Source organism: Cryptomeria japonica, chromosome 10 (genome assembly GCF_030272615.1).
Source record: "Cryptomeria japonica chromosome 10, Sugi_1.0, whole genome shotgun sequence".
In the NCBI taxonomy this organism is placed as follows: domain Eukaryota; kingdom Viridiplantae; phylum Streptophyta; class Pinopsida; order Cupressales; family Cupressaceae; genus Cryptomeria; species Cryptomeria japonica.
This window is the reverse complement of record NC_081414.1, coordinates 645,276,590-645,290,300: the sequence shown is the minus strand read 5'-3', so window position 1 is coordinate 645,290,300 and position 13,711 is coordinate 645,276,590. Positions and strand designations below refer to the sequence as shown.

General features: G+C 36.3%; 1 protein-coding gene across 3 annotated transcripts in view; it reads right to left on the bottom strand.

Annotated features, from left to right (window-relative positions):
• Nucleotides 1-13,711, bottom strand: part of LOC131073385 (uncharacterized CRM domain-containing protein At3g25440, chloroplastic) — a 123,094-nt gene that overhangs the window by 86,680 nt on the left and 22,703 nt on the right. For all 3 annotated transcript variants that reach the window (XM_059213060.1, XM_059213061.1, XM_059213062.1), the window contains exon 3: nucleotides 5,956-6,354. In XM_059213060.1, coding sequence (XP_059069043.1) covers nucleotides 5,956-6,354 — 399 coding nt within the window. The remainder of the gene's footprint in view (nucleotides 1-5,955; nucleotides 6,355-13,711) is intronic.

Below are 13,711 nucleotides of genomic sequence, written 5' to 3'. Positions count from 1 at the left end.
TAATTAGGGTTTAGGTGTCATGATCTTGACCGTTGATCTGCTTTTTGATCTAGACCGTTCATTGTAATTGAGGATGCTATTTATACCCTCATTTCATTTCATTTTCAAGAGTTAGATGTAAGAAGAAGATTAGATTATTGATGTATTAGAGAGATTAGAGTTTAGAAGCAATTTACTTTTGTAGCAAGATTGAGTTTTGAGGAAAGAATTCAAACAATTGTTGTACATGATGACTTTGAAATCAATGAAATATTGAAGTTATGGTGTTTTGTTGCAACTTTCTTAGTTATCTTCATGGTTGTTCAATTTACTTGAATCATTCTCAATCAAAGTAGTGCGTTAATTCGAAGGACAAAGTGTTGGAATTGATCTTTGGTAGGATTCGCTTTCCAAACCACTAGCTTCTTGCTGATTGTAGGAACGCCTTGCGTGGTCAACTGGAGATACTTGAATCACTTAACCTTCAATCATTGTTGTATCTTGGATATGTACCTTCGTCGTAGTGTCTTTGATCTTTGATGTATTGAAAATCATTTGTTACCTTAGAAGATCGCATCAATTTCAATTGAGTTGTTAATTTATGGCAAAATTGAAGTTGGTAGAATCTTGCCAAGTCTTGTCCACATGAAGTCATTCTTAGGGTTAGACTAAATTAGACCTCTTGTAAACCCTACTCTTTTGTCATTTTTTTTTAAAGTTTGTTTAGTTCATCAAAATCTTCGGCAACGTAAGGCCCCTTGAGGACACAGCAAATCACAACGACCACTAGTGCTTATCCACACGTAGAGACCCTACCAAAAAGAACATTGGAGTCATCCTAACTGATCCTTCTTGCGAAATCTTCAGCAGTTAGCGACTTTATTCAAGAGAGGATAAGATGCCTTTGGGTATTTTATTCTGTGTATGATTGTGTACAAAATACACGTCAACACCACCTACGGCCCAAAACATAGACACAAACCCAAGTGGCTCTGCACAAATGACCCAAATTACAACCACTTCCAACCTGTACCATTACTCAATTCAGTGCCACCTACACTCTACCATCTAGCTGAAGAGCACGCGGTTATACTAAGAGGGGGGGTGAATTAGTATAACAACAATCTTTTACAAATTAAACCTTTTTCAACTTCAATCATAAGTATATAACTTATCTTATTACCATATTCATTGCATACCAACATTCATATGTAATCTATCTAATATGAACACAAGTTGAACACACGATATATATGTGGAAACGCTTGCGGGAGAAAACCACGGTAAATCAATGCTTTTATATATTTCATCTTTTTTTATATTTCATAGGCACCAACCCCTAAGTTTGTTTGTGAGCACCAACCCACTGGAAGCACCAACTCCCAAATCTGAATTTGTGAGCACCAACCCACTGGAAGCACCAACTTCCACTTCTGAAATTTGTGAGCACCAACCCACTGGAAGCACCAACTCCCAATTCAGATTTTGTGAGCACCTACCCACTAGAAGCACCAACTCCCAATTCAGAATCTGTGAGCACCAACCCACTTCACATAAATCTGATTTTCCACCTTGATAATGTTGCTATAACAACGGATGATGGATGTCTTTTTCTCCCACAAACTCTCTTATTCAAACTGCCATTATGGTGACAATAAATTTGCCACGAAACTGATCACAATTCCCTGATAAAATCCTTTCCAATCTGCACTTATAATTCTGTTATAAACTCTACAGATCTACCTTTAAGTCTACATAATCTTCTTCTATATCTGCTGCAATTCCCTTCTCAACTCTGTTATAAATCTGATCATAAATATGGCAATTTCTTCGTATACATTTCTGCCTTGAGATATATCCTAACTGTTCATATTTCTTCATATGTATATCTGATATAAACTTCTCATATACTGCACACTTACATCTCAAAGATCTTCCTTCCTTTTTTATTCCATACTCTTTATTTTCTCATAATCTGCATCAAAATTCTCCTTCTGTTATAGATGGTTTCAGTATTGTTTTACCAGTTCCTCTTATACACAGCATACATTCATGGTAGTGGCTTTCATTTAAATTTCCTCAATTCTGATACATGCTTTTGGTGTATTCTGTACAAATGATTTTCTTGCCTTTTAATTATAACTCATGTATCATTCACCTTCAGAAGATTATTATTCTCCACTCCACACACACACACAATAACTCATACATATTCTTCACTCAAAACTACAACAATATATATCTTCATATTTTGTAATGTCCCCATTTTTTCTAAGCCTCTTATGAAGTTTTAGCCTTTTGGCTAAGTGGAGAAATAAGTAGAAATTAATTAAAGTAATTTCTTATAAAGTCATTAAATAAATTAAAAATTAAAAAGTGACTTTATAATTAATTAATTTAATTAAATAGTGGACTAAAATAAAATATTAAATATAAAGTCACTAAAATAAAAATAATATTATTTCTAGAATCCTCTAGAAGTTTATGAGACGTATGGAGAAAAAAGATAAATAGAGGTTGAGCCTCATTGTATGATCATTGGAGATATGGATTTTGGATTTAATGAACTGTCTGATGCTTTGCATTAGATGAATCTTTGAGGACGCAAACCTTCAACAGATTGATAGAAGGGCTGGACGAAACCCTAGTTTCTTCTTCTTGGGAGTGGGAGATACTCAGTTTTCCACATTGTGCACAACGCGTTTATGGTGGTTGGGAAGGACAAAACAGTTCTTTCACTTGAGCTTAATTGTTGGCCAAAGGCTGATTTTGATAGTATTCAACTGGCAGATCATTGGAGGGTGCACCATGATTTTGTGTTCCAAGGGCTCAATTCGATCCATACTTGTATCAGCATATTGGAAGGGGTTGGACGATTTTTGATAGGAGCATTTGGAGTTTTCAGTGGTGTTGCGGGTGTTAGAACAGATCTGAGACAAAACCGTATCTGACCCTATCTACCACGATTTTGCTCACATTTCATTATTGGTGCAGCATACCAAGGTTTGGAGGACAGTGCTTATACCAAGGAGGAAGGGCGATTCATTTAGGAGCGATTTAAGGTTGTATTAAGTGAAGATCAATGCACAATGAATTTCTGAGACAAATCATACCAGTCTGAAAATGATTTCATAATTTTGTTCTTTGACTCCCATTGTGGCATCATTTTGGCATCTGACATTGGCGATCTTCTTGGGGAAGAATAGTGATTCATTTTGGCATAGTGGAGAGGGGTTTAGCATTCCCAGTTACTTATTCTCAGACTTCCATAGCAGCAACAGGGGCAATCTGATAAGAAGGTCGAAATAGGACATTGGAGGCTTCAACAACAAAGATATTGCTTGCTCTTCTAGGCCCCATATTCCAGGTTCATCTATCATTAAAATATCCATTGTAATTCTCAGTTTGTATGTTGAGTCTTTGGGCTGTCATATGTATTCAGACAATCTGAAAATTGGTCACTGTTATTAGTCAATGTTTTGGGTATAAGCTGGCCAATGTAATGAGCATTTGATTTCTAAATTAAGGAGAGATAAGGTTGTATATCCTTCACATGTTCTTATATGACTGCATGCCAACTGTTTGTCCTTAGTCTGCTGTAGGTGCATATTTAACATTGTAAATTCATCTCTATGCATTGCTTAAGGATTGAAGTGTTGATTCTTAAGCCTTGGGAGCCATCTATAGTCTTTTTAATAAGACATATCAGACTGATATTTTAGACCAGCAAGCAGGAAAGCTGTCCGTGAAGTGTTTGACGATATTCCTTGTGTCTCATAAGCACATTTTAGACATACAAGAACAAGGGATATATTAAAGTGGTATCCTGCCATCCTGTTGGGGAAGTACTGAGGGAAAGACGGCCTTCGACAAATCCACTATTGATTTGATGAGGAATTTGTGAGATTTGTTGAATGATCTGGAAACAAAACAGGGATTTCTAGGAATATTTGGGAAATCGAAGAAAAAGGAAATTTCTCAGTCTACAAATGATCATGGGAAAACATTCAGACGAGCATAGTGTAAGCAGGAATGAAATGAGAAGACAAGGTCTATGCTTCACTTGTAAAGGTCCGTGGGAGTTGAATCACAAATGTATGGATGAAAGGATGGTTAAAGAAAATGGAACAAGCAAGAAAGAAAATGAAGTTCATGTGTCTTCAACTGATGGGGAAATGTCTGAAAATAATGATGTAATAGCAGCCACTTCTATGACGCCAATTAATGATGATATGGCAGCTATCTATTTGTTGGTTGGTGATTTCATCTTCTTAAATTCGTCATTGAACGATGGCTTCCTTACTTGGGTTCCCATTGCACCTTTTCCTTAGCATGGTCTACATAAGCTATTCCATGGCACGAAAGTGTGTGGGAACATACCTATTCGATGGACAATGAGTATGAGATGGACTTCTTTGGTTTACATTGGTATGTTGACATCTATGACATCATTCATGTTGCTGATCTAAGTTATCATAGCAATGTTAGGTGGCCATTTGTGTTGTTTCATTGCCATGTGGGAGTTCATTTCCACATTTCCTTGTTGGTCAGCCTTCTAGGATGAAAGATTCATGGTGATTTGAGGAGTCATTTCATCTTCATCACATATGGTAGGATTGATGGACTGGTTTGGGATCCGGGTATTGTCTGGGCTGAGGCTTATACTTTTGTGGCACGTGATGGGGTGATTGAATTGATTCAGTAGATACAGTTGGTGTTACAGGAGCTCTTTCATGTTGACAGGGACATTGCATAGTTTTTCATTTGGGATCCAGGTGGCGTGATTCTTCAGGATGTTTTTGTTGAGCAGCGGAGGTTGCTTGGGGACAAGCAATTTCAGGAGGGGTGGACTGTAATGTCCCCATTTTTCTAAGCCTCTTATAAAGTTTTAGCCTTTTGGCTAAGTGGAGAATTAAGGAGAAATTAATTAAATTAATTTCTTATATCATTAAATAAATTAAAAATTAAAAAGTGACTTTATATTTAATTAATTTAATTAAATAGTGGACTAAAATAAAATATTAAATTATAAAATCACTAAAATAAAATAATATTATTTCTAGAATCCTCTAGAAGTTTATGAGACATATGGAGAAAAAAGATAAATAGAGGTTGAGCCTCATTGTATGATCATTGGAGATATGGATTTTGGATTTGATGAACTGTCTGATGCTTTGCATTAGATGAATCTCTGAGGACGCAAACCTTCAGCAGATTGATAGAAGTGTTGGACGAAACCCTAGTTTCTTCTTCTTGGGAGTGGGAGATATGCAGTTTTCCATATTGTGCACAACGAGTTTATGGTGGTTGGGAAGGACAAAACAGTTCTTTCACTTGAGCTTCATTGATGGCCAAAGGCTGATTTTGATAGTATTCAACTGGCAGATCATTGGAGGGTGCACCACGATTTTGTGTTCCAAGGGCTCAATTTGATCCATACTTGTATCAGCATATTGGAAGGGGTTGGACGATTTTTGATAGGAGCATTTGGAAGAGTTTTCAGTGGCGTTGCGGGTGTTACAACAGATCTGAGACAAAACCGTATCTGACCCTATCTACCACGATTTTGCTCACATTTCATTATTGGTGCAGCATACCAAGGTTTGGAGGACAGCGCTTATACCAAGGAGGAAGGGCGATTCATTTAGGAGCGATTTAAGGTTGTATTAAGTGAAGATCAATGCACAATGAATTTCTGAAACAAATCATAGCATAGCATAGTGATTTAAGGTTGTATTAAGTGAAGATCAATGCACAATGAATTTCTGAAGCATAGCATTTGAGAGACTTTGTTCAAGAGAGGATAAGATACCTTGATATTTTATTCTATGTTCGTATGTGCATAAAAAACACATCAACAAGAAATTAGCTAAACATGATAGCACATCAATATGCAAGAGTGCATGCAATTCCAAGCATGCCTTTAACTTGAAGAAATAAAGCAAAAGATAACCATTGTATAATGAGAAAAAATACCTTCTTTTTTGATAATGTGTCTGTAGGAGACATAATCTCTGGTTGAACATAGTTCTTACCCCGATAGAATATGATTGTATCTAACCTTATATCAATTGGAATGCCTCCACTCAATCTAGCTATCTCATCTGCATATTGATGAATTTGGCCAGGCTTACAAGGTTTACATATAACCTTAACTGTTTCATGTCTTTTCCAATGCAAATGCATGTTGAGGATAACACCTCCAAATATTCCACGCACACCAACTGGAACATAATTTTTCTGCTTCTGGCCAGTCCGTTTCAAGTAAAACCTCTCTTCAGCTGTCAAGGGTTCAGGATCATGTCTCTCAAACCGAGCCTTTGGGATTTCATACTTCAGCAATTTCTCGATCAACCAGGCCTCTTTCCTTTTTGCCTAGAACCAACAATAACAATAATATTTTAAAATGTAGCTAATAAGTAGTGAGAATACTAGCACACAACAAGAACTAATATGTAAACTAAATCATTTGGAAAAAAACAATATCATAAATTAGCATTTGTTTTATATCAATTGAAAAGATAAATACTTTCTATTTCCATTCCTACACAGCAAGTTCCTGCATGCTTAACTAATTACCATGGGTACCAAGAAATGGGAACTTGATACCAGTACAAGAGACAGACAGTTACTGGTACACCGATTTCAAAGAAAATTAAAGAGGGGTACTTGGAGACTGCAATTTAAATCATATATAGATAGAAAGATAGATAGATATATAGATATATAGATGAATAGATAGGAGAAAAAAATCATAAAATGGATATAACTTTAACAAATGTGAAATGCCTAAAAGCTTAAAATTTTAAGGAAAAAAAAAATTTTAATACTGAAATAAATGCCAATAAGAGTAAAGCTAAATTATACTGATATTTGATAAGTATCATCATGATTTAAAACAATTATTTTAAACCATAATCGCCTGGAGATGCAGAGAGACTGGTAGGGGAATGGCATTATTCAAAAAAATGGTAGAGGGTTCTCAAAGATTATATTTTCAATCAATTGATAATATTCAATACCTGTACACATCTTGAGCCTTATTTTATTTTTTGTACTACTGTCTCTTTGGGATTTGTTGAAGAAATCTTCTACTCCAAGAAAAAATTGTAGATTTTTATGTAAAAAATAGAAAAGTACAACTCTATTGGTGTGTTTCTAAAAATTCTTTTTAGCATTCGTCAACCACATATTAGCACTTTTAGAAAATCCACTATAATTTATATGATATTTTTGAGAAATCTCTATACACAGTTTCCCAATTTTCAAGGGATGCTTCTAGGAGACATGTAGAGTTGCAAAGAAACTTCATTGGATATCTCCTAATGTCTGGATAAATCCCCATATGAGTCTCTGAGATGGGGACGTGTTTCTGATACAGGAGACAAGTACCAAGGGTTAAGGTACAAAACTATTGATAACTATATTCTTTCTAATAAAATAATAGACAATACTCAGCCCTACAGAATTTTGTAAACAGAAAATATAATATTACATTGTTTATTGATATCAACTATACTGAAAATAAATAAAACTCCAGAAACATGTGAATGAAAGAGAGTAATATATTACAGGGGTATGCACAGGAATAATTGCATGAAAATATTAACGGTAAGTGGCAACTCTATGTAATTTTGATAAAGTCAAACTTTTATAAGATGGCAATGATAATATTAAATATTTACGTTGGTTAAATAACTGTTTGGAACAAAGAACAGGGTTTCAGGCAGCTGTCAACATTAGCAAGTTTCATTAGTGCACTGAAACAGCCAAAATGCCATTATCAACCTTCCAACACATCTAACATGACCATATATAGAAAATCCGTAAAAATGTACTATAACTACAGTATAAAACAGAAAAGCAAGCTAACTGTGGTCATCAGTACCATCATTCTAGCCAAAAGCATTCATGTCATAGAACCATCAACTGGTTGCTAAAACTTGGCCTCTATTCATGAAGTCTTTGTAGCTGAAGACCACATTGCATGTGAAAGTTTTTACATAGCACTTTCAAGTGGTTGCAAGAAGCTTTTGGATGAAATATTCCCTTCATTCATGAGTTCACAGGATTGTTAGATGGGGCCTGCAGGCTTTGGCTGGAGATTATAACAGGGACAGTCTATTCAGAACTTTTAATGGTGGCTTCAACCAAGCTCTCAGCTTTGACAGCCTGTCTTTTTGGTGCTGGCTGAGCGTCACCACATTCCTGCATTATCTCAGCTGACCTCCTTTTGACAAGGAGATTTTCTATTACATTAACACAGTACTGCTGTCGCTAGAGCTTGTTTGCAAGATATACGATGCATTTTTCACACTACCAACTGCAGCCAACAAGTTGAGTTATGAATTTTTCAAAGGACATTCCCAATCCATGCTGCTCAATATTCCTTGTCATGTTCAGAATGTTAACATTTATAGCATAGAGAGGTGACAAGGAAAGAATCTCCCTTGGAGTCAGAGGGCTGATTTATCTGATTATCTAAAAGAAAAGCTACAGTACATTGAACTTGGGCAGCTTCTTGATCATGTCAGGGAATTAATTAAATTTTAGTATTATTCTCAAAAGGCAGCAATGAAGGGTGATGACTCAATGCTTATGAAATGCGGTGGCCCTTTCACCAATAAAGTATAAAGGAGAAATCATTACAACCATATCAAGGATCACTTATCAATCATCATTCACCAATACATCAAATCAGCACTCATTCAATCATCACTAATGAATCCATCAAAAGCAATCATTAATTATCAAATCAAGCAAACAATCAATCAGAAAATCATCATCATAAATTATCAATTCATTCAATCAATCAAACATACAAACATCCATCATCCCAACATCAACCATTCAAGCATAAACTATTGAACTTCATTCAAACATTAACTTGTCAATCCATCAAGAAATATCAATCAGCATTAATCAAGCAAATTTATCAAACAATCAATTTGAATTGGAGGAAGCATCTTGTAGGAGCTAAAAGGACGTAAACCTTTCATGCTCTGGGGCCAGAAGTTGGAAGGACAAAAACCCTTTCATACTCTAGGGCTAGGAGTTGCAAGGTACAAGGACCCTTGATGCCTCAAGCAAGTTAATTCCCAAAGAATTCATGATTTGATTGATTTTGAGGATTGTGCTTTGATTTGTTGATCTGACTATTATCTTGAATTTCTGATGTTTGATAAAGTTATAATCATTTTGAAGTGAGAATTATTGTTTCAGGCAAAAAACAGGAATGTTCTAGAAAGGGACATCACAAATTGCAATGCACTTGAACTGGTATAGCACGACTTTGCTTAGGGCGTATATGCTTAAAGTTGTACCATTGTGTCATGTTCACAAGTGTCCTCAAAAGCTATTTCAACCCTAAGCAAACCCCACCAAGCACACATCCTCAATGGTTGGTGCATTATCATTGGCCATGAATATCCTTTGTTTGTCTTTCCTATAGATGGGAGTGGATCAAGTTCTATCTCACTATGCCAAGTGTCGATACTCCATTGTAGTGCAGTGTTTCTTAACAATGAAGTTTCATGGCCAGACCCACCATTAACTTTTGCACTAGGCTCAAAAGAAACATTCTATTCTTTGTTCTGAGGATGGAGTTGATACACGTGGATACTCTTCATTGTAACGCAAAAATGCTTCCTAGCACAATTTCTCATTAGCACTCTCCTTTCAAAGCTACAATGATGCAGTACGTCAACACATGTTCCCGCAGCAATTGAACTCCAATGGCATGGGTTTTTCTTATTACGCCAAAGGTTCCAATGTGGCTAAGCAACAATGGATGTAGGAAACCTAGACGAGTGTCACTCTACGATTGCAACAGACACTTCCTTAGCAGCGCAACTTGATAAAAAGGTGTTTAAAATCCTTTGTGCTTAAAGATGTGACATGCGCTATCCATTGATTTGATTTTCATGAATGATCAACGGTTGGTATTCAAAGAAGAAAACAGGTCAGAAAGCGCTATGCAATCTTTGGCTCATATGAGCATTCAACGCTAAGGGTGACGAAAGATTTTAAATCTGCGCCTGATGCTTAGAGTATTAATTTTCAAACTACAAAGAGGTAGATAAAATGAGAAATCTGAAGGGAGTAACCAACTGCCTTTTTTCCCTTTTAGGGATTTAATTCCTAAGGCATTCGGTATTTCTTGTGGTTATTATAAACTGTGCCTCTATCATTTGAGAAACCCCTATTGTAAGTAAGACCGGCATACTGCAAGACAAATCAAAGCATGTCTCAAAGGGGTAAGGCAAGGTGCGATTTAGAGAAAGATCTTATGAGCCGACTTCTTGGTTCTGCCAAAAGATCAAAACAAGCACAAGGTAATGTATTTCTTCTTGAGAGAATTTATGACCGAGCTAAATTAGTCAGGGATGAAATTATCCTAGTCTAGGGGTGGGATCTGTTTAGACTCTATTATAATCACAGCATAATGGATTGCCATGTTTCAAACATCTCAGATATGATGTAGGGAAATTAGTAGAACATTGTATAATCATGAGGGTATACCACTATTAACAATGAACAAGGAATCGATTAGAGAATTTTTCAAACCTCAAACCCATGGCAAATTTTCAGATTAATTTTGGTGAACTGCACAAAAGTATAAGAGGGACAGGTCTAGCTATAGGGTCAAATGGTTCAACACGGTTTGCAAAGAACAAATTGGAGCCTTTTAACGAAGATATGATTCAAGAATATTTCAAAATAACATTATGCTTTGTGTCAAGTGTTGGGACTTGATTTCAGGCCTCAAATACCAATTCATTTAATGATGTTGGCTGCTCATATTCAGCATCATCATCAAGATCTTAATAGGGATTTTGATTATACATCCTTTATTGCTGAAGAAATTGTAATGAACCTTTGCTGTACCTGCCTCGCCTTCCTGATAATTAGGGCCTGATCTGTCCACCGAAGGTTTGATTAGGGCAAATAAACGGATCTATGGTTTCCTGCAACATTATAGATATTTCATTTTATATGTCAGCAGTAATATTAAATCAGTGGCATAATAATTGCAGTAAACAAATACACACACGACCCATTCTAGACTTTGAGGACTCTCCAGGTTGACTGGGCTACCCATCTAGACCCATCCCGTCTCTTAGGGCTAATAGGGCCACCTGAGGATGGGCCCAGCATACCCCTCGCTTCCACTCATTATCTTGAATGTACTAACAAACAGAGGATAGCAGGAAGATAATAAATGTACATAGAAAACATAGATTCATAATTATAGAATTTGTATTACTTGTTTAACATTTATCCATTCTGTTAATTTGTGGGGGTTGATTCATTACATTTGTGCCTAGTTGTAGAAATATGACTATCATTAATCAGTATTCCTTTTCTTTACTTATTTTGTTGCGTCTGTGAATTAATGAATTATGTTTATTCTTCTGTCTGTTACTAGAGTTCATTTTAATGAATCATACTAAACCTGATATTGCAGGTTACCTATTTGGCGTGGAAGATAAGTTCATTTTAACCTTTGCACGTTATAGATGTGTTTAGTTCATTGGCAAGAATTTTTAAACATTGATCCGATTTAGCAATTAATTTGTGCAACTAATTAGATTATATTCATTACCGTTGATATGAAGGATGAATTAAAGAAAAGCAGATTGAATACGACTTGCATATGGAAATACTTCATTGGCGCTAAACACATGGGCACATTGCGACACCCAGACAGACTGGCCTGGGAACATACCAAACTGTCGGCGATGGGGAGGGATGCTTTACTAGGAGCTAGTTCTTCATCGCTGGGAAGAACCAACGACTAGCCCTCCACATCGTCTGTTGTCTGATGCGATCACTGGCTAACCCTCATGGTTGTCTAGGCATCGTAAAATATGAAACTGAAATAAATATTATTGCTGAGTAATGAGGTTACCTGTTAGACGCTTCTCCTTGCCCTTGTCTCCTTGTCACCTCCTTCTCTCGTGCTTCCCTTGGGGTGCGGGGTTTATACCTCTTGAAACCATGTGATTCCCTTGGAAACATGGCGTCTATTCCGGAGGTGACTTGGGAATGAACGTGTCCTTTCATCACTCATACTAGTTAAAATATAAACGCATTTAAGCGGTCAAAATAATTTATGAATTGGAAAAAATATATATTTAGATATTGCGTATAGTTTATGTTTCTAATCATTTCCGCTGTCTATATGGGGATATGACAAAAATTCACAAGGAATTAGTGTCTTTTAAGGCAGCTAACAGGACCCCTTACTCAAGTGATAGTCAATGTTATGCCACGTTTTGTATAATGGAAGAAACATTTGGGACAAAGCCTTGCAATAAAACACGAATCCCCTAAAGGAGGTCCTATGCCCATTTAGGGACAAACTCGCATTTAATATTCACATTGCAAAACATCAAATTATGTCTTGTTTGAGAAGCATTCGGGATCTAAGCTACAAGTGTACAAGAAGAGCGGAGAAAAGAAGAAATGTTGACTTGTAATGTCCCCACTTTGAAATAGAATTTAACAAATAATAATAATAATAATAATATTAAAATACAAAAGAACAAAAATTAAATTATTAAAATAAAAATTAAAATATAAAAGAATATAATTAAATATAATTAAAATTTAATTAAGTTAATGAATGGTCAAAAGGCGTGAAATGAAAAGTTCTGACTCCCTCAAACATGAGAGAGAACCCCATTTGAGAGGGGGGAGATGGAGAAAGGAAGAAGGAAGGGAGCAGGTAAATCAAGGAAAGATTAATGGAAGAAGTAGAGAAAAGGGAAGTAGATAAGGAAGTGGCTCTTTCAAAGGGCAGAAACAATGAAGAGTTGCACTCTTTCAAAGGGGTACTAATGGTGAAAGGTTGTCTCTTTCAAAGGACAGAAATTATGAAGGGTTGTACTATTTCAAAGGGGGGAATTGTGAAAGGTTGTGTATTTTTCTGAAGGGCATACATGATGAAGAGGTGTGACCTCTCCCTCACATTGGGAGATATAAAGGGAAGAAGGTTCGTTTGAGGAAGGGATCCAAGAGAGATCAGTTTGGAGAATAATATATTATTCTCAAAGGCAGCAATGAAAAGTGGTGACTTAATTCTTATGAAAGGTGGTGCCCCAATCCCTATAAAAGGTGGCGACTCTTTCACCAATAAAATATGAAGGAAAGATCATTAGCAGAGGGAGGAACAAGAGAGCAGATCAAAATATGCAGATCCGCATATCAGAAATCAGCAAACTGGGCAAAAACTAGGGCATTGGAAAAGGGGGCATCACATGACCCGAAGCATTTCATCGATCAAGTCAAAAAAAGAGTGGGTAAATCTACTTATGAGCATGAATTTAATGAATCTGAAGATTTGATCCAAAACTGCACAACTGATACAAAAGTTGAGAAAAGAAGAGATTGATGGCTCAAAATTCTTGTTGGAGAGAAAAAAAAGAGTGCTCCATGAGGCTAGGAAAAAGAAGCATTGGTAGAAATCAAAGATCCAATTCTCAGAATTCAGAAAATGTTGGATCATGTTGATAGTCTTGGATTTGTGCCTCCCAGATTGGTTGCAAGGCCTGATGTTCAGAACCTTGTTGGGGGTGAACAACAACAACAAGATGTTGTGACCTTTTCACACATCACCCCATTGCAAACGGGGACCCCCTCTTTCCTTCTTTTCGTGTTGGTTAGTTTAGGGTTTTGGCAGCATAGTGGGCAATTTTGAGTTCCCGTGCCCAAGTCTCGGATTTTTGAT